At 43.1% G+C, this 21796-nt stretch overlaps 1 protein-coding gene across 1 annotated transcript in view; it reads right to left on the minus strand.

Moving 5' to 3' along the window:
• LOC121443641 (multiple epidermal growth factor-like domains protein 10) overlaps positions 1 to 21796 on the minus strand; it is a 152435-nt gene that overhangs the window by 42283 nt on the left and 88356 nt on the right. Inside the window, exons 6-9 of the mRNA XM_041645466.1 lie at positions 14068 to 14314; positions 12083 to 12203; positions 8389 to 8525; positions 3245 to 3457 (exon numbers count right to left, since the gene is read on the minus strand). Coding sequence (XP_041501400.1) covers positions 3245 to 3457; positions 8389 to 8525; positions 12083 to 12203; positions 14068 to 14314 — 718 coding nt within the window. The remainder of the gene's footprint in view (positions 1 to 3244; positions 3458 to 8388; positions 8526 to 12082; positions 12204 to 14067; positions 14315 to 21796) is intronic.

The raw sequence follows: 21796 nt of genomic DNA on the forward strand, positions 1-21796 counted from the left end.
CTAGGCATTTTGTGAGGCTCTGTCTCAAGATAAAAACTACAAAAAGAGTTGGGGCTGCATCAGTAATAAAGTACTTCCTAGCATGTGTGAGGTCCTGGGTTCAAGCCCCAAAAGACATATTTATTAAACCATCATGAGTTATTGAGCTTTCTTTTCTTTTATTTTTTTCCTTATATGAGGTCTGCACTCAAATGCAGTAACAATTGGGCGGTCTCCTGTCTGGTTTTGACTGTGCGCTTGATGCAACCTAGAGTCACCTGGGAAGAGGGCACCTCAATTGAAGAGTTCACTCGATCGGATTGGCTAGGCTTGTGAGGGCTTTTCTTGATCGATGACTGATATGGAATGGAGCAGCCCACTATGGGTGGCACCATCCCTAGGCAAGTGGGTATGGACCATATAACAGGGTTAGGTAAGCATGAAGAGATGGAGCCCGTAAGCAACCTTTCCTCACCATTTCTGCTCAAGGTTCATGCTTGGATTTCTACCCTGACATTTCTCGGGGACAGACTGTTATCTGGAAGTGGAAGCTGAAACAAACTTCTTCCTCCCCAAGTTGCTTTGAGCTGTGCTCTTTATCACAGCATCAGGAAAACAAATTAGAACAGGTGGGGTTTGCCAACTCAGGCAATAGTGTTTGCTAACGGCTACTGACTGTCCTTATTAACAAGGACTAGTAGACAAATGCCATGTGCAGTCTAAGTAAACTCATTCTATCTTCTTGCTCTAAATCATTTCCACTATAAAAGTTAGTTTTCCACCTGAAAGTCTAGGTCAGCAAAAATGTCTTTGGGTTCAATAATATTTATATATTAATATTACCAGTAAGTATATTTAAATTAATCTCAACTAAATGATGGATTACAAAATGAAATGGCTACACTTTGGGGAATGCCTCTCCTAAAGAAGTGGAGGCCAAGATGAAGGACAGTCAGGTCTACATAGCAAGTTTCAAGTCAACCAGGGATATATAATGAGACCTTTTCTCAAAACAATAAAATAAAATACAATAGTTTATTGAACCTGGGCTCTCTTGTGAGTGTTGCTTTATCTTAAAGATGAATATTGGCAACATGACATAACCAAATGCTTAAACATATTTAGATGTTAGAGCCTGCCCTGGCTATTGTTGCCTTTAGAAGCCAGCTGGCTAAAATGAACCCAGGCTACCTTTCTGGAGACTCCATGTGCCTAGTCACTCTTGTCATCTAGCCAAATGCCAGATACGGAGTGAGGATTTCCAGAACCAGTCAGCTTCCAATGGATCTGCCAGGTGTCCATACAGAAAACAGCAGACGAGACACCCCAGGATGAACCTAACCTACACAGCAGAAAGTCATCGGCTACTAAGCCTGCTCAATTTGGCATCATATGTTTGTTTGTTGTGATGCGACTAATGCTAGCCAATCCCCACCCCTCCTCAAGTGTGCTGCTCTCATAGGTCAGTATGGGCATGCGCAGAACCTAGACATTATGTAAACTAGTAATTTACATTGCATTGTATATATGATTAATTACACAGAAAGCTTTGGATAAGTTTAGTGCATGAATTATATATAATGACAAATCTGTACTTGCTTTATTAGATGAGAGGAAAGCGAATTAGGCTTTCAATTAAAGCAATGATTCTAAGCCCTTTTTCTCTTGAAAGGGCCCTGCATTTTACACGGATGCTCAAGAGATAAGAATTAACAGATGGCTCCTGCTGTGTAGCCAACATGATACATTCATGTAATCCACATTTAACTAGCTTTAATAGAAATTTGGAAAAGCTAATCTTTTAAAATAGTTCTCATGACTAAGGACATTTGAATTGTTTCTAAATCTTCTGAATATTTGATACATGTCGTTTAGGTATTGTTTTGATCTATTTAATTATCAAACAACTGCATCTACTTCTTTATTGGAGTATATACATTTAGTCTGATGGGGCCTATGTCAAAAGCTCCACAGTCCTATGATGGGGGGGTTGGACCTTCTGCCTGCATCTAGATGCCCAGTTCCACCAAAACAAAGTCTCCATGCTTCTCTAGTTCCTCTCAGAAGGGAGGTCTACGTTCATGCAGGTTTTCTGCTTTATTTGGTTTCTGTTGTTTCCATATATAACAAAGCAGTCTGCTGGTGATGGTGCCACATGAGGCTTGCCCTACTGTAGAGGAAGCCACACTCATGATTTGCGTTTAATAGAGCCAGCTTCTTACATATCAGAAAGTTGAAAATAAATCTTTGCATACTTACTATCTAAATGGTTCATCTACAATATAACAATATGTTCCAATTTAAGAAACCCAAAGTTGACCATACAAAGATACGTGATTCACTTGGAGTGCATACTTCTTACACACACATACACACTATAATACAAAATGCATTTTTCTTGTGTTCATAACAATGGCTTAAAGAATCGACCAATCACACACCTTTGTTTCCCTTTAGCTCTCATGTGTTTGGGATTTGATGTGGCTGAGTACAAATGGAGTCCCATCTGCACTGAATGCAAGCAGAAGTCTTTCTCCTAGCATCTGAACTGTTGGATACTGCGCTACATTCTTGTCTAGTTTATCTTTTCCAGAAGTCTACAAACAGGCGGGGAATTCTAAGTTACGTGTGTCTGGTCTGTGGAGAAGGAGAGAGGGAAAGAATAGATGGGAAGATACTTTTCAGGGACAGACAAGGTACAGTAGGGTGGACAGGAGTGTGGTTTCCTGTTCCTAGATTTTTGGAGAGATTTTTGAGCTGAAAGACCCCTGTGAGCTATTTTTTTTTTTGGTCAGAGCAATCAGTTCTGAAAGTTATTCCACATGTGACAACCACATGTGAAGCGCGTTCACAAACCCTGCCCACTTCCTCTCTGCAGCCTTTCCTTCCTCCCCCAGCTGTGTTCTCAAGTAAAAGACGCTGCAGTAAGCGTGGTGTTTCCACATCCCGCCCTCGTTTTAACCCCTGTCCCTGCACGGTCTCTTTGCTTCTCTGGGAATGTCACACAATCCTTCTCTTAAGGAAACGTTCTGTTCATCTCAGCAGAATCATTTTACCAGTCCCCATGCATAGATAAAATAACCTAATACCCACCACCAGCCAATAACCTTAGCCCCTCCAACAGGGGCTTTCAGTCACTAGGTGAAAAACAAAATGCCCTTCAACTTGATGATTTCTGTCGATGAGAGGCCATTCTTGCCAAGCCCTGGACACTCAAGTTAGAGCTTTAATAGACAATGCTTTCCCAGGGGCAGCTGGCACTCACCTGTGAGTGTTGTCCAGGTGGCAGGGGCACCGCTTGTCACATTTGATGCCGTACAGCCCTTCGGGACACAAGCGCGCCTCACAGAGCTCGCCCGCGAAGCCTGCTTCACACAGACATGCTCCACTCACGTGATAGCACTTCCCTCCGTTAACACACCTGCAGGGCTCCGCACAGCCAGCTCCATAGGTCCCGACAGGACATTCATCCTGACACCTACTCAGACAAGAGGCCAACAGTTGGTTCAAAAGGGCCTAACCATGTACAAGTTGAAATGCTTTTTGAGCCCATAGTATGTCAGGTTTGTTCCACTATAGGCAGAAAAGTCAAGAGATGGATCACTCTGGAGAGCATTAGCAGTCATGTATGTGTAAAAGGGAGAACTAAATAAAAACAACGACTCGAGGAATTCTGAGATTCCAACATCAGATGTCCTTCATCCCAGTTTGTAGGTTATAAGAAGGCTTTGGGTTTTCTAACAATTTCTGTTTCTTTCTTTCTTTTTTTTCTTTTTTTCTTTCTTTTTTTTTTTTTGTGGCAAGCGGGATATTGTCTTCTGTTGGGAAAGATGGCAAGGGAGAAAAACCAACCAAAAATTTCACCTTAGTGTCTTTTGAACAAAAAATGATGTGGAGGGGAGAGGTGCTTTGGTAAGTTGGACAAGGTAAGAAGCTGATGCTGGAGGACTAAAGACTCATCACTGCTCTGTGGAAAGCATGGGTAGTTACTGGGGAGAGCCAGCTCTCTTTCTGGTGATATGAGGTGACGAGGAGCACTCAGCCAAGAAGACAGAGATAACATCACACACCTGGAGGAGTGCTCACCTCAGTAGGGAGCACTATCTCGGCAGCCACCTCTCATGTGGCTTCCCAGTCATGCCAGACTCCAATAAAAAAAAAAAACAAACAAAAACGCAGGTCAGTATTGCATTCTCCAGATGTGAACAACGCAAGCAGCAAGGCATACAAAAGAGCAGCGGCAGAAAAACAGTTCCAAGAGAAACAAACTTTCCACCAGGCTTGGCATAATGATAGGGTGTGGTGAACACCAACACTGGGATTCTAAGTATAGAGGGAGAGCCTTGGGAGCCTGCTGACATTTTGCTGGCTGACTCTGGCTCTAGCGTGCATTAAGTACGGTGGAGGAAAGGAAAGACCTTCCTAGGAGTAGGTTTGACTGCTTCTAGACCATCTCCAAGTGCGCTTGTCAGCTGCCATTTCTAACTGCTTAACCACTAAAGAAATTCTGGAGCAGCCGAGTGAGTACTTCAAATAAATTCATATGTAGACTTTAGAGCTACATTTGAACGCATATGGCTATTTCTAGACCAGAGTATTTGTTTTATAAAGGTCCTCAATATTTTTAACCTTCAAGGTACTTTAGTAAACCAAGTCATCTGATTTTTTTTCCCTTTAAAGCATACTCTTTAAAGAAAGACTTCATAAGATACAAAAATTGGACCTAATCTAAGCATTTGCTAATGGCTGGCAAGAGAGCTTCTCAATATGTCTGAAGGTATGTCCTTGCAATTCAATGCCAATGGAAGAAACATTAAAAAAAATACCACTTCCTCACCCTCTTTTGTGAATTTATAAACAAAACAATTGCTAAATTTTGGATTGGTGGGATGACTTAGGGTATAAAGATACTCAGTGGCCTGAGCTGGAACCCAGAAGCCACGTGACTGAAAGATGAGCTGTTTTCCACATGCTGCTCTCTGACCCCCACACAGGTTCCACACCCCGCCCCATACCCAACACACACAGTAAATACACAAATATTAGTTAGGAAAAGGCTGGACCTTGAGTTAATTTTAATGTGGTTTATTTCAATAAGCTGTAAAGGCTGTTGGAAGTCGGATGCCTCAGAAAGTTATGTCGCCAGCATCACAGAGAAGCAGAGTGTGGGGCCTCATTGTGTCTTGGCAGTGTTTTCTTTCTCTCGCAGAGCAAAAGGTATAATAGTTGGCCTTGGCCTGTATTTACCTTTCTAGTCTTTAATTAGACATCCAGCAGTTTCTAGTGTACGTTCAGAACACATACACTTGGATTTGCTGTCCAGGCCGTCACTGTGGGAGCTGCGTCTTCTGTTAGTGCTGCCCCTTCCTGTCAGTAAGAAGTATGCATTTCTACCTGCCAAACCCAAACAGTGGGTCGGGCAGCTTTCTAGTAGAGACTTTGCCCATGGGTTTTTTTTTTCCATTGCTGCTTTAAATGTGTGCAAATGTATAAGGTAGAGTGTGATAATTCAATGCACGTATACAGAACATTATCTACCTTAAATAAACATCACGGGGTGGTAATGCCCTTCCAGTTGGTCTCTAGCTTAAGGCCATTTCCCTTTCGTGCACTTCAAGTTGCTTTCGTGATCCCGCAAGAAACAAGAAAGTCTATATCAGGAATCATCGATACATTTTCTCAAGAAAGAGAACAGAGAGTTGGGTGGTGGTGGTGCATGTCTTTAATCCCTGTACTTGGGAGGCAGAGGCAAATGAATCTCAGTAAGTTCAAGGCCAGCCTGTTCAACAAAGTGAGTTACAGGATAACCAGGACTGTTACACAGAGAAATCCTGTCTTGAAAAACAAAAAACAAACAAAAAAAGAAGAAGAAATTTCTAGTAATGTTCTAGAATTATGAGAAAGGACAATCATTAAGTAGCTATAAACTGATAAAACACTAATTAAAGGGGCACATCCTTACTGATGTCATTCTGATCACTACTTTGCATTGGACTGTAAATTTAAGGATGAGGAAGTAAGTGGGGTTGGCAGCTCCTTGTCCTGTGGAGCACGTCAGTTCCCAGAGTGACCAGAAGAGCTGAGCCAAATTGTGCTTCGGTGTGAAGGACTCTCATTCTTCATCAGACCTGGACACCAGGGGTTAGCAACCTGCCTCTGTAGCATCTGAAGCTGCTGGCCTGGGGGAAAGCCAAAGGTACTTTGGAGGTGCCAATTTTTCCACAGTCACAGAGAGGGGAGAATGCCCCCTCGTTGAAGACCAGTGTTGTGCTCCTCCAATGCTGAGCTGCAGCCTCCGACTTTGTGCCATTGCCCTGGTCTTTCTTCACTCTCAGAGTCGTACAGAACACAGGTCTGGCAGGGCTGTCTTGGGGTTCACAATAACAGACTCCATTATTGAGTCATGAACACTCACTAATCATGCTTTGCAGGCATGTTTGTGTCCTATCATCATATGCCACGGAGGAAGTCTGGAACACACCATTAACACCTTGTAAGGCATCTTCAAGCAGAGCTCTGTGAAGATACCAACTTCCCTGTACTGCATCTTCTGACCGCAGCACCCTTTGGATCTTTCCACAAACCTCAAAGCCTCTTCTTTGTCACCCTTTGTGCCGTCCTGGTAGGCTGCAGGGTGCACCATTTGTCTCCCTGTGGTAGTGTGGCTGGCGTCCCCACATCCTGGCTATATTTGCTGGCAGCTGCCTGTGGTGGCAACCACTGTGGAGCGGCCCTACTAAATCACAGTGTTCTGGGCGCACTGACATCTCAAGACAAGGGAAGGGACACTTATGATCCCCACCCTCGGGTCTCCTCCCCACCTCCCGCCACAAACGGCCCCACAGTCAGCCACTCACTGTGTCCTCTCATAGAGAAAAATGTGCTTCCTGTCATCCCCTGGATTGTGTATGGTAATGACTTAAAACAGAGACTAGGAGAGCAATGAGAAACAGTAACCGTGCGTCATCACTGATGACTTCACAGAAGCATGGGTAGAAGATCAATTGCCCCACCCCGCTTCAGTTTTTCCCCTTGCCTTTGAGTTTCAAAAGTTTACTTGAAAATGGGGTATTATTCTCTTCCCCTGTGTTCCTAGTCAGCTGAGCAGAAGCTCGCTGGTCTGGTAGGTGTGATGTTTTTCTGTTGCTTTTAAAGTTAAATCTCTATGTGAAATTTTGCACTGAAGTGTCTCTAGAGCTTAAAACATTATAGAAATAATCACTTAGGATCCTGCTTGGTTTTGTGCCTCTCCTCTTTCTCTGATCCCGTTAATCAATCATATAATGACTTCATCTATCCAAAGCACAGCTGAGAACTAGGCCGTGGGTAACAAAACCACAAGGGTAGAGCATATCATTGAGATATTGATAGTTCCTACATTAAAACACTAAGTACACAACAAAATGGCTTTTAATCAAATTAAGTGGACACTTCTAACAAAAGACCTTAAGAAAATGAAGGACCGAGGAGGCGATACTGTGTGAGGTAGCAACCAGAAATTGCAGACAAAAATTTATTTGAAGGTAATTTCAATAAAGCAGAATAAGCCTGGACTTGTCACATTGACCTCCTGCTAGTCAAAATCAACTCAGAGCTCCCAATCTGTCCAATAACGAAACAATCATTAGAAACAAGCTAATCATTTAAAGATGACTCATCTTTAGTGGTGGATACTATAGTAGCAAAACTCAACAATCCCAAGGTTTGCTTGAATAAATTAATATCAAAACTGGCAAGACAAAGAGTAAGGAAGCAGAAATGTGAAAGTGAGTTTTCCTTTCTCTAGAAAATACCAAGTTAGAGACTGAAAGGGAATTTATTTTAATTTATAAACTATTTAGGAAATGTATTTAATAAGAAAATCCAGACAGTTCCTGGAGAGGTGGAGAAGCATATAGTATCTAATCAAAAGTCATAAAATTAGAGCAAAATTTTGGAAATAAAAAGCATTCTTAAGGCCATTCTGAGAAGGAGACGGTATTTCGTCTACGTTCTGAAGGACATGTCCTGCTTGAAAACCAATCTGTCCAGGGCCTCGTCCCTTTTCTCATTACTCTGCCATGCCCCAAACCCATCTAAAAATAATGAAAATGTAAAGTCCTAAGTACTCAACGTTTCAGAACAACACATTCATCACAGTCTCTGAATAGCTCATGTTCTATTGTCCTTTTTCTAACTTCCTTCCTGTTTTTCTCTAATTTCCTACAATTCAATATTTGTTATTTTGTGACTCAGTTTCTATGCATGCAACAAGGATAGAGTTCTCTGAATACCTTTAGACTTTATGGGATGCTTCTGGAATATTATATAGTAGTTACATATGCATCTTACTGAGCATGCTCCCTTGACTCTCCAAACTGTCCTAATAACTCACTACGAAGAGTCAGAGAATCTCAAGTGTGTCCTTACCGTTCCCCCGTATATCCTGGGCTGCAATGACATTGGCCTGTGGCAGCGTCACACGTTCCTCCGTTGTGGCACTGGCATTCTTGGGAACAATTCTTTCCAAAGCGACCCTCAGGGCAGGGCTGACCACACACTGTGCCCTGAATTCAAAGAGACTTGGAAAATTAGATGGGCCACCAGCCAGAACAGTGGAAGGCAGAGGAAGAAAACAGGGACAACAGAAAGGGAGGGAGAGATTTGGGGAACAGGGCTGTGAGAAAATTAGATTAAGGGCATTTTAGAACACAAAAGGTTCATCATCTTTAAAATATGTGGAATTTCAGACTGAATTATTGACCCAATAAGCCCAAATCTCAGGATGCACTCAGAGAGAGCAGGATAGTGGTCCTAAGAAATTTTCATGATAAAAACTGAACCCTAATGTGGAGTTACATAAAATTATTATGTAAATACTCCTAGGCGTTCTTCCCTGTGCCTTACATCAACAATACTCACTGAGAATCCCCTACATAAGTAGCAACGTCTGATTCCCACAGAAAACCCAAAGGCTACCTACTATTTCTGGCTTCTTTTCGTAAGATGTAGCAGAGGAGGGAGTGGAAACTGAGGTTGGTACGTAAAATAAATGAGATAAATAAATAAATAAATAACCAAATGATGTAACAGGGCATTAGGTTGAAACTGTGAGTATTTGAGTTAGCAATAGCATGCCCTAAGAAAGACTTCTACAGGAATTAACCTTGGTTCCAGAAGGAAAGACACATTTTCAAGAAGGTTCAATGAAGGCTCAAGAAGGCAGACTCATTCCCTGAAGAGAACCCAACAAGTCACTAGGACATTTCTTCTCACCCTAGGAGCTGTCCTTAGCAAGCACAAGCATGTATACTCTAATCCTGGGAGGATGAAAGTTAAGACGTGGATCCAAGATCTCAGTATATCAGTGAACACCCCACTGTTTTCTGCTTCACTTAGCTATGAACCTTGGGCTTACAGTTTCTGATTTATTGGAGTTATAATCATTAGAATATTTATTGGAGTCATAATTAGTGCAAACAGCATTCCCCACATAACGGGATTTCCCTAATGTTTTTCATTGTTCTCTCTCTCTCTCTCTCTCTCTCTCTCTCTCTCTCTCTCAAGAGACAGACTGTGAGTACTCTGAAATTGGAGCTTAGCTAAGAACACCAGATGGTCTTCTAAATGTTTATTCTGGATAGCGTAAGAAATACATTTTCCCTAACTACTGGCTACCCACAAAGGCAGTTGGTGAGCTAATTAAGTCTCCTCTGGTGGTTTCAAACTATCCACCAACAGGAAAGATTCTTCCACAGGCTCTTGGAGCCATAAAAGCCTTTGAGAGATGATTCAGATTGGTGCTTAACCGAGAATCATCCACATGCCAGGCATTGCGCTAAGCACTGAGATTCAATGATAAGCGGCATTTGCCTGCCTTGTTCATGGGTGATGAGAAGAGCATATACAAAAATAGCTCTAATCACTCCGTGTTAGGACATCCTATTGCACTTAGTGGAATATAATAACATTACTGAAAGAATGATGGACTGAGGGGCAGCTAACAGCTAACCAAGGTTCTCACTTTCTCAGGGTCTAATTCTAATGACCTATCATGGTCCCTCATAATTTTCAGGAATGCTCTTAAGATATTGTCTATGAATAAAGTCTAGTGTAAGCAAGCAGTGGAAACGTGGTTGGCTGAGATGCGTGTGTGTGTGTGTGTGTGTGTGTGTGTGTGTGTGTGTGTGACAGGAATGCCAGTTCACCTTTGGAAACATCTAAAATAACAATACAAATAAGATGGTGCAATGGAGAAATTTAAGTTGGGAATTCAGTTACCCACAGGGGAAAATGTGTCTGGAAGCTTCTATTAAGAAACATCTGTTGTGGCCTAGAGGAAGTGGTTGAGGGCAGGTTCCAGGGAACCCACAGAGTGGATCCATCTGTCTACCTCCTGAACTCATAGTCCCAGGCTGTGGCTTCCACCTTCCCACAATGTGACCTCCAGGTGACGAGGGAATGTTTCAGCCTCAAGATGAGGTGACCTCAAAGTGAAACGCCTGCAGTTCTTAACTAAGAGATCTTGGGGCTCCCTGGACCCTATCACTTCAACAAGACTCTTTCCTCACCACAAAGCAAGGGCTGTTGTTGGCTGATTTAGGGGTTGAGAGAGCAAAAGGAGTCAAAGATAATCTGACATTTCTACTTTGGTTTCTAAGAGATGTTGGCTTGCACTCAGATCCAAGGGGCTGAGAGGCAGATGGTAGGTTAGTTTCTTAACATTTGCTTTGCTGGGCATGCTGGAACTACCCCCGTGATCCTTCCATCCTCAGGCCCTCAACAAAAGACTGCACCCTTGACTCCATTCCTTACCTAGCTCCCACACTTTGCTTTTAGAATAAGACTTTGACCAATTTCTGGCCTTCACCATGGGCCTGATCAATTCATTGTATGTTTTCCCCAGGGCCCTGGATTAAAAGCTCTCCCTTATGTCAGTCATAAGGCCCATACCTATGTTCCTTGCTGACACTAAAGAGTAATTCTACCCCCACAAGGTAGTTGACATTGTGACCACAGATTACCAAGGTTGGAGTAACTAACAGGTAATTGTGTCACATTAGGACTCAGGGAAGGTAAGATAAAGATCTTGGGAAAGTGGCCAGTGACGGCTAACATGTCTGAGTGACGTTCTCAGAGAGTGTTTATGTGAGAGGAGAGGGGAATAAGACTGAAACCCGAGAAACACTGCAGTGGACGAAAAGGATCAGGAAGAATCCTTTAGAAAGACAAGTGGGAGAGATGGCCATTGAAGAAGTGGAGGACCAAAAAGGGCAAGGCACAGAGGTGGGCAGTCCGGTGAGTCAAAGCTTTGGAGAAACAAATCAGAATAAGAAGAGAAAGGCCTTAGTGGCTCTGACAATAAAGACGTCACCACTGACAATAAAGAAAATGTTCAAGAAGAGGTCCTGGGCAGACAAGGTAGTGTGGGGTCCTGGGCAGACAAGGTAGTGTAATCTGCTCTTGAAAGATACTATTTTCTTTAAGCAGACAGATTTAAACCAACTCAGAGAAACAAGAACTAACACTCTTTCCTGGCTTCACCTGTGTATTTAGTAATGCTTTAACACTGCATCCTACATAGCAATAAGCCTAGAGAATTATTACATAAAGCAGAAGAGTTCTGGTCAAAGTATGGGAAGCTTTGTAAGCCTGGCTTATTCTCACAATCGCATCAAGTTCTACAATTCTCGGTCGGCTTGATTTCCTTCAGTGTTTCTTCAGACTTTTCTAACAGCCTAGTACCTTCTTGTGACATTTACCCTGCTAAGATGGATGTTGATATAGACAGTAGCAATCCTGGAGGAAGTTATTGGATAATTTCAGCATTTACCAGTTGCTATGGTTATGTGTGAGATCAGATATCTGTTTCTTTTTCTCCTGGGGGAAATGCGGAGCCCATGTCCTTCTTACTTCCACGGGAGTTCTTAATACACTCATGGACAAGGGTAGGTGAAGTTACCTCTGGCTTCTCTGATCTGAAGGATTTGTTTTTAAGTGGCTACTTATTTCAGTGTGGGAATTATAGCCACTGTTGCTACTGTCTTTTGTGCTAAAGTCTCCAAAGGACATTCGCTTGTGCATTCTGGAATGTGTGATTATTGGGGATGAAAGGGACACTTACCATCCAGCCAGAAGGACAAGAGCACTCTCCAGTTACGTGATGGCACACACCTCCATTTTGGCAGGGACATCTCTGCTCACACTGTAGCCCATGTTTGCCAGGGGGACAAAGATCTTCACAACTGAGGAATTTAAGTGAAACACAAGACCCTGCTATTTATCCAAGCACATGATCCTCAGACTCACAGACACATCATCCAGAACCCTAAAATATACAGCCTGTCCTCAATCGATAATTATTAACATAATCTGCATTCAGAACACTAATCACATTAGCTGGAAGCATCTAGATGGGCCACTAGATCCTTCTTTGGGTCCTTCTTTGGGTTTGAAGTCTCTCTCTCTCTCTCTCTCTCTCTCTCTCCTCTCATCTCTCTTTCATGTATGTGAATCTGTGCGTGTGCTCTCTCATTCTCTATGCGTGTCCCTGTGTGTGTGTCTGTGTGTGTGCACATCTGTGCACAGGTGTTTTTGCCCATGTGCATGTATGTAGGGGTCAGAGAAGGATGCAGTGTATACTCTCCAGTCTCCAGTTATTCCCTTAGACAGGGTCTCTCAATGAACTTGGAGCTCACTGACTATGGCTCAACTGGTGTCCAGCAAGTCCCAGGATCCCCTGTCTCTTCCCTCCCTTGATTCCCAGCACCAGGGTTACAGGCCCTGAAGACCACACCTGGCTCTTTTATGCAGGTGGTAGGGATTTGAACTCAGATCCTTAGGCTTGCACAGTATGAATTCCCAGCAAGCAATCCACCTGGCTCTGGTTAGGGCGAAAATCTCTCCCATTCGAGAGCTGCAGGAAGAAAAGTGACCACACACTGGTGACAGAAGCTGTCCCTGGCTGTCTTCCTAAGCTCTTGCGCTGGAGTGAAACCTGCTTTTCTTTGGAAGTTTGTCCTAACATGAAAGCAGATCTAGATGCTCACGCATTCCCTCCGTGTGTTTATTCACAATCAGTCTGCAGCATCCCGTCTCCTGAACGCCAAACCCCACACCTTTTGCCCTGCCATCCTTCGACCTTCCCCACTAAAGCACCGTATTTTTGCTCTGAAGAAATGCCTCTAAGTTTCCCACAGCCCCATTTAATGCTGGCCTTGATGAAAACCCATAAAAGTGATATAAACAATTAAGCAGTTTGAAACAACCATCTATTCTGAAAACCAGAGCTTTCTAGGCCAGTGCGGTTTCTTCCTTAGCTCTGCAGACATTAGCACTGTCAGGAGGACATATTTACCTAATCAGCTACATTTCCCCAACTATTAGTTCTGTGATTTACGAGCATAATTTTCCCAGTAAGAGGACAATATTTCTCTCCCCCTCCCTCTCTCTCTCTCTCTCTCTCTCTCTCTCTCTCTCTCTCCAAATTCTGCCTTTTATTCTGCTAACAGAAACAAACCAAAGACTGCCCTTCCCAAAATAAATACAAGGAGATTGAGGACTTATTTCAATGGTCTCCAGAAAAAAAAAATTCAACTCTTTGTGTGCAATGCATCCTAAGAGCTGAGCTATGTGTGCTTTTATTTCGTAAAGAAACAGATGCCACCATGAGCACCGAGTGTTTCAGGATTGCTCACCTTATTGCCTGTCATTGGATGCAAGCATTTTGATCTTGCTCATAGGCTCTCAATCCACCAGGATATAACCAATTAATTGCCACAAGAGCAGAACCACCCGGACCACTATCAACTATTCCTAGACGGTGAATGGAATTGTGGGAAATCTGTAACAGAAATCCACACCTGCTGTGACAACCCCCAAATATACTCATTCACCCACCATCCAATGAGCCTGGATGTTATATATTGGCTTATAACATATATGCCCTTATATGATATGTTGGCTGAGCATTGGAAAGTCTAGCAGTAGCAGGCCCTATTGGCCATCACAGTGGCACCTGGACCCTAGACCCAGCAGTGGCTACTGAGAGAGTAATAGAAATGGAGGCACACCGTATCTGTGGTACTGTTCCATGGCTCATCAACTTACAAGGCCCCAGTGTATCCCGGTGAACAACGGCATTCCCCGGTGATATGGTCGCAGGTCGCTCCATTCTGACACTGACATCTCTGGTGACAGTCATTCCCGTAGGTACCCTGTTCACAGCGGTCTTCGCAGCGCCATCCACGGTAGCCTGCAGCGCAGTGGCAGGCCCCCGTGATGGGGTTGCACAAAGCTCTGTTTTTGCACTGGCACCGGCTACTGCAGTGAGGCCCCCAGTGATCACCGTCGCAAGCTAAGGAGGAGAAAGAGAGGAGGGCATCAGAGTGTGAGGGCGGGTCTGGGCACTTCTTCACTCTGCTGTTACATGAGAAAGGTAAGCCTTCATCATGATATCATCATTGGTTTTTGTTTGTTTGTTTGTTATGTTTCTTTTAGATAATATTTCTTCAATCCCAGGGTGGTCTCAAACTAGGTATGTAGTAAAGGATGTACTTGAACTCCTGACTCTACGTCCTGAGTGCTGAGATTTCAGGTGTGAGCCACCACAACCAGATTGATGCCATGCTGGGGACTGAATTAAGCTTCCCAAATGCTAAGCAACCACTCTGCCAATACCAACTACACTACATCTCTGGATGGCCATTCTTACACTGAGCATCCAGGCTGCAGCATCAACAGCTGCATGGCACAAGCTGCTGCTCACAGTCCCTGGTACCCACCAGGCACCATTTGTGGCATCACCCCACTGCTAAGCATCACCATATTATTTCCCAGCTCCGGGCTTTGCTCTTCCTGTTCCCTAAGCCCAGAATATAGACTTTGATGTGGTCGCGATAATGAATGGGCTAGTGAAAGTTGTGAAGGCAGGAACAGGGAGCAGAGGCTGGGAGGGAAGCTGGAAATGAGCAGTTTGTACAGAGGTATCATGCCTGCTAAAATTTGGACAGCATCCTTTGTACGAGGAACTGCAGTTGAAGGATTTGAGGCAAGGAAAGATGGAGCCACCCTTGGTGCGAGAGAAAGGTGGTAAGGGGCTGACAAGGAACAGCAAAGGGACAGAGCGTGAATAGCAGCAACTGCTCAGACGGGTAGGAGGCACTGGAACCCAGCCAGTAACAATTAAAGAAATGGGGTGCGGGGTGGGGGTGGACCAGAAGCTGGGGTGTGAAAGATCTGATTGGCCTTTTGACAGCCTGGATTTTCAAGACACGGGTCAAAATGTATGTCAGTGGGTAAGCCCAAGGACCTCCCAAAGAAAAAGCAGGATAAAAATAGTGGCCTACTTGAAAAGTACATCCAACCTACAACTGAAAAGAGACAACTAACAAAAAGATAACCGAGACAAGAAACCATACAAAACAGAAAGGAAAAAAATAGAAATTGAAAGATGTATTCCAAGTGCGACTCTGAATAAGAAGAATGGCTGTTAGGGGTCAGAGGTCAGTGAGGGAGGGGTATCAGTGGAAGGAAACAACCCCAACCACAGCCATCCTAAAACCTACGGAGGATACAAACACACCTTGCACGGTACAAATCCGCGTTCATTTGTTTATTAGATACCACAGCCATTACCAGGACTGCACACTCCATCGAAAACTCTTAGGGCAAATTGCCTTTATGTATAAAAACCATACATGTATATATGTTTTTATATATAATACCCGAAATAATACTGTGAAGAAAGCAATATTCTAAGCATATGGCAAGCGAGTCACCCGAAGTGTAGGCTCCATCTTCTGACAGCATAATCTACCATGGATTTCATAATATCAAAAGGTTTAAACGAATAATGCCATTTTTAATCAGCACGGCTTTGGTCTCATTAGTATTTTAATAAACACTCTTTAACAGAATTAAAAACAATGAGCGAGAATTATTGAACTTAAAGCAGATGAGGGAAGCAATTACCTACGAGCTCACAATCTTCTTTCACGAAATAAGATGAGGTGGTAACTCTAAAATGAGATCCAAACCTAATTATTATTCATATCAGTCCTTTCTTCTGCTGCCCGCAGTGTAGGACCCTGAATTTTAAAAATCCCAGCGTTCAGTCTTAAAAGAAAACCATAACATCCTAAAACTGTACACACACGCCTTACCCTCTTAGTTATCTCGGGCGGAGACAAGAGTATCCCGTTTTTAAAGGCATCCAAAGTAAAGCCCGTAGTTCTGTGTAACTTGTTCCCTATCTCATCCATCATCACTAGTGAGAGAAGTCATCATTCTACCCAAGACGAATCCACATCCCTTTTTCTAATCCATTTCCTCTGCCTTAATCCCAGGAAAATCAGATCCCTATCCTGTTACAAATGATCTTTTTCCTGACTCATGAAGGTACCCTTACCCTGTTCTGGGTTTCCGTGGAGTAGGGCACACATGTTTGTGCACTGGGGTTATTCTCTGTTGTGCAACCTTAGTTTATGAGACAGGATCTCCTGGAGACTGACTAGACTGACTGGCCAGTGAGCCCCCAGATCCCTTCTCTCTATGACCTCAGCTTTAGGAATACGGCATTTGCTGCCATATCTGACTTCTAACATGGGGATCTGAACTCGGGTCCCCACACTAACACAGCAAACACTTTCCTGACTGAGACATCTCTCCTGCTGTTGACCTGGGTATTCAGAGAACTACAAGCTGCGGTTCAGATACTCATAGCAATTCTGTAGAACTTTGTATTTTTTTTTCTTTGTTAAACCCTCTTCAAAGTTTCCATAACTGGGCCAAAAACCTGCCCCCTCCCATTTTCAAAAAGATGGAAGCTTGCAGACACAAAAGGCAATTTTAGCTTATAATAGTCTCTTTATAAAGATACCAAGGTTATATTTTAAAACACCTTTAAAGCCTGTGATAAATTATTGTAGGGCCTTTTCCCCCACTGAGACGCTGTGGTAAAACTGTGGATAAGCACATGCACATCACAGAATGTATTTGATAAATGCACAATGGTGGCAAAATGACAAAGAGGTGCTGAGGAAACAGGACCCATCTCTCCTCTCCATGAGCCTTCCCACATCCCATTCAACATTTTCCCAGAAAACCAGGCAGAAAGAAACCAACCCTCCTTTCTTAGGATTTGAGCAAAAATAGAAAGGAGGGAAGAAAAAGGAAGGAAAACCTTAAGACTTCCCTTATGATAGAAATGAATTTATAATAGAAATTGATAATATTACCACGGGGTGGGGAAAGAGTTGCAGGCTTTCAAAGAAACATTATCATGCCGACATGGTTAATTTCCTGGCTCTGTCTAAGCACTGTGGCATGCTTTGAAGTGACAGTCTCCCTGCTTTGGGCTGTATTTTCCTACAACGTCACTGATACACAGACCCCGCAGTGTGGGCACTGGGTGAACATGTGCTGTGGATGAGGGCAAAGCCTACCTACACCCAGAAGTCTGAAGGCAATCGAGGAGAATGAAGAGAGCACAGAAGCCCTAGCCTACACACGATTGGGATTCCCTTGAAATGTTACCCTCTGCCAGCACATCTACTCTTACGTGTGTCCTAGGGAGTTATGTAGCTCACAGTCCAAAAGGCAGCTTCTTCTCCGATTTCTACCACATCTAGAAGAAGCTGGCATTGTCTTGACCAAAAGCAGAGATGTTCCTTTACACGAATGCAGAATTTGACCAGTTATCTTCAGTTCAAGCACCGTCTTTGATCACACAGTTTAGGGAAGCTCTAAACAAAAATACACCTGTGTGTTCACGGGCTCTACAGTCCTGAGATGGATTAGCTTAGAGACCCTGAAAAGTAAGCATCACTCTTGTTGCTGTTTCATAGATGATCGAGTTGAGAGCCGGGTGACTTATTCGGGGTTACAGGCTGTGAGGCATCCAGCACACAGCGCTCATCTCCAGAACCTGTGCCCCAAATCATAACGTTTTACTCTTCCCACATTATAATGATGTTTATCTCAGTATTCTCTATAATAAAAAAATTAGAAATAATCTAATTATCCAGGAACAGGAGACTAGTGAAGAAAAAATAACCCAGCTATAATTATACTTCAGAACACTGTGCACAATTAAAAATTATATAGAGAATAGCTAATGAACTAGAATCTTGGCAATATCATAATTATAAAAAGTAGATTAAAAACAATATAAATCATGTGATCCAATTTTAGCAGCAAACTAGATGAAACTGCCATTAATTTGAGTTTAAAATGTAAAATATCAGTGGGAGCATTTGGCTGGATGCAATATCTGGGAGAGCAGGAGAGCCAGAGAACCTAGTGGTCCCCACAGTAACATGTCACCAGGGGGCACGTGTGGGGCTTAGCTGATGCATGTTTTTTCCTGATGTTGCTGGGTTCCTCACATTTTCTAATACATATCTTCTAGGCACTAAGAGAAAAAGCAAGCAATAATCCACCATGTTTTAAGGGGTATTTTATCTGTTGCACACTTTACCATCCTGGTAAGCTTAGTGCCCTTCCTGCATTTCACACACCAAGGATTAGTGCACTCCAATAAAAAGTTGGAAAGCACCATAACAGTAAGATGTGACATCAGTTTCAAACCCTGCCTGGGATTTCTGTACACTGTCTACAAGTACCTTTCATGGGGCCATTCTGCCTGTGGCGTTAAAATGGTGTTTTTTAGGTGCATAGAATAATCCTACAAATATGTTTTATCTAATATGATCCATTGCTGTAGGGCAGATCGCTGATAGCCACTAGGTAAGAAATTCTTTGGGGCTAATCAACTTAGTGTTTAGGAGAGCTGAGGCTAGGCAATGGTCGAAACAGTGAGCACACGGAATGTTTCTCAAAGGGAATAAAATGCAGGAGATCGTCAATTTAAGGATCCCCTGTAAGGTGACAATCATATTACACAGTAAGAAATTGGAAACTCACTGTGAAAGAACATTGACATGTGTCCACAGAAATAAAGGGGCCACTGTTCTCAGAGAGGAGGGAAGTCAACTATGGCAGATGATACTGGGGACACAAGAGCAAAGCACAATTATATGTGCATGAAAATGTCAGGGGGGAAAGCCATTCTTCTGGACACTAACTAATGAATACTAGTTAGTACTTGTAAATCAAAGGAAAGTTTAAAAACTGAAAGAAAACATTTTGGTGTTTATCTTTAGAAGCACACAAACCCGAAAACTAGGTCTGCGTGGCAGCTAACGTACAAACCACCCTCAAAGACTAGAAAGGAAATGAATGAACATGATTGTGGATGTAAAGAGCTACAACTTCCAAGTTGAGCCACCCATTAAGCCATCCAAATCTTCTAGGTGCATTATTCTCCCCTAAGCTATCTCGAACTGTGAGCCCAGCTTTCAGGCACAGGGGATAGAGATCGTGTTGGAGAGAGGAGGGGCATTTCTAAGTTCTTCACAGGTGCCAGGCATTATGACGGGCACAATGGAGACAAGTTATTTAAACCTTATGGTAACTCAATTAGATAGGCAGAATTATCCCATTTCTGCAACATGGACTCAGACAGAAATTTGCCCAAAGTCATTTAGCATTGAACTGCAAGCAAGGGCTCAACTCAAGCCAGTGTTTGGAACGCTGCTGTCTTCCATCACACCAACACACAAGCAGAGGGCACCTGCTGTGAAACCAGCGTCTCAGGACAAAGGTCACACAGCTCCTTACCTGAGAAGTAATACTGGATTTTGCCTAGAATGACAGTTCTCCAACTTCAGGCCTACAGCAGCAGGTTCATCAGACTGGCAATTATAGAAACTACCCACCATGCACACAGCCTCTCATGTATTAAAAATGAGGCCGACTTTAGAAAAGTCTTTGAGCAAATGGAGATGCTGTTTAGCATCTCTTGTCTTCATGTAGATAAAAAAAAATCAATGAAAGAATACAATTAGGGGGCAAATGAAAATGCCAAAGCAGGAGGCTCTCTGCAGGAGGAATACGAACATTAATGCATTGTCTGATATCAGGACTATTTTTCCTGGAGGCAGAGAGGACGAGATGAAATCATTTTGTCCTGAGGTGATATTTACCATCAAGTTTGTCTTGCTGCAGAAGTTTTTGATCACCGGTTGGGACATGGAGTGGTTATAACCATTTTATATTAATACGCCTGGGGCCCTAGCTGGACCACATGTACATACAGCTATGGGACCTCGGCAAGTCTTCAGATTTTGTATGTTTCCTTTTCTTTTCTCAGAATGGAGACAGCAGAACATATGATACAAAGGGCACTTTTACCTGTGACATCACCGAGATTTGAGTAGCAGCTCTCTGATCCCACACATTGGAATACCTGGTCCTGGGGATGTGAGTGCCCTAGGGAAGCATCCCTGCTGTCTATGAAGCTAGAATATAGCATGCCCCTGCCCTGGTCTGTATTGTGTTGTGTGTTCAGGGTGTGCACACCCTACAGGTCAACTTGACTCTCACAATGTAAATTCCAAACATAAGTTATCCAGCAACTCTAAAAGGAAAAGCAAGTACTGCCTTATGGGTTATTTATAAATGGTAATTTAAAACTGGGTCTACTATGCCACAAGAGAAAACTCATACCTAGTACCGTAAACCTAGAACTCATACCTAGTACCGTAAACCTAGAAAACTCATACCTAATACTGTAAACCTGGTCAAGAGCTCATGCCTGGGGAGTTCAAAAGTCACAGGTGAGGGACCTACTACGATTGTTTTTGCTAAATGATCATGATGCCAAACTGCCTTCAATAAACACAAATGTTTACATCCACAGCTTAACTCTGTCCTCCGCCTTCATCGGGGAAGCATCTTACTGAACTGAGTAGAGATTAATGCAGACGCCTTTGACTGATGGGCCATCTTTTCACCTCCCCAAAGGCGCAGAGAACATCACAGAAGGTGGGGTGGAAAGAATGTAAGGGCCAAGGGAGCGGGAGACGGGCAGCAAGAAGACATTTTTTGTGGATATGACATATTTGCTGCACCATGATGAATTCACCATAGATATAGTTCCCTATAAACCACAGATATGCATACCTGTGCATCTGTGAGGATCATAAACACATCCTCACAGAGGGACTATCGGCAACTAATGGTTGGGTGAGGAGTGCATTTTCTTCAGTGGCAAAGCCACTGATAAATTTCTCATTCTCCAATGACAACACACACACACGCCTACAAGCAACTCTAATTACACTAGGTGGGTCACATGCAACAAGAAGACATGAAAGGGGGGAGTTGCTTTAGAAGAGGCGTTTCAATGTGAGGAGAGAATGACACAGATCAGTGGGGGGCCACATGACTGAAACTCATTCTATGCCGGTATAAAACTGACAAAGATGAAAAAATAAATACACACACATCAAAAAACAACGCAAAACACCTATATTTAGACACTTCTTACTTGGTGATTGTATGTCCACCAGTCGAGATTCATACAGGGGTTTCATAAACATAAGAAGAGAAAGAGGCAAATTCCACTGTAATCTCCACCCCAGCACAGAGAAACAGGTTGGCATAAATAAAGTCTAGACAGTCTCATCAAATTGGCAGGTACCAGGCAATTCCACTGACTTGATTTAACCTCTTTATCTATGACCCTGGTTCGCCAACTAAGACTGCCAAAGAGACTCTGAAACACATCTTGACCTATGAAGGCCTGCTCTTGGGAAATTGGTTCAGAATTATACTCTGGCAGAAGCATCCAGTTGTGTGTGCTTGTGTTACATCCAACAATCCTAAATAAACTGAACCAACCTGAATTTGTGTGTGTGAATATGCACATGTGTGTGAAGGCTAGAGGATAACTGTGCGTGTCATCTCAGGTGCCGTGTGAAGGCCAGAGGATAAC

This window comes from Microtus oregoni, unplaced genomic scaffold (genome assembly GCF_018167655.1).
Source record: "Microtus oregoni isolate MIOR12 unplaced genomic scaffold, Mior012 000110F_ref0000174, whole genome shotgun sequence".
In the NCBI taxonomy this organism is placed as follows: Eukaryota; Metazoa; Chordata; class Mammalia; order Rodentia; family Cricetidae; genus Microtus; species Microtus oregoni.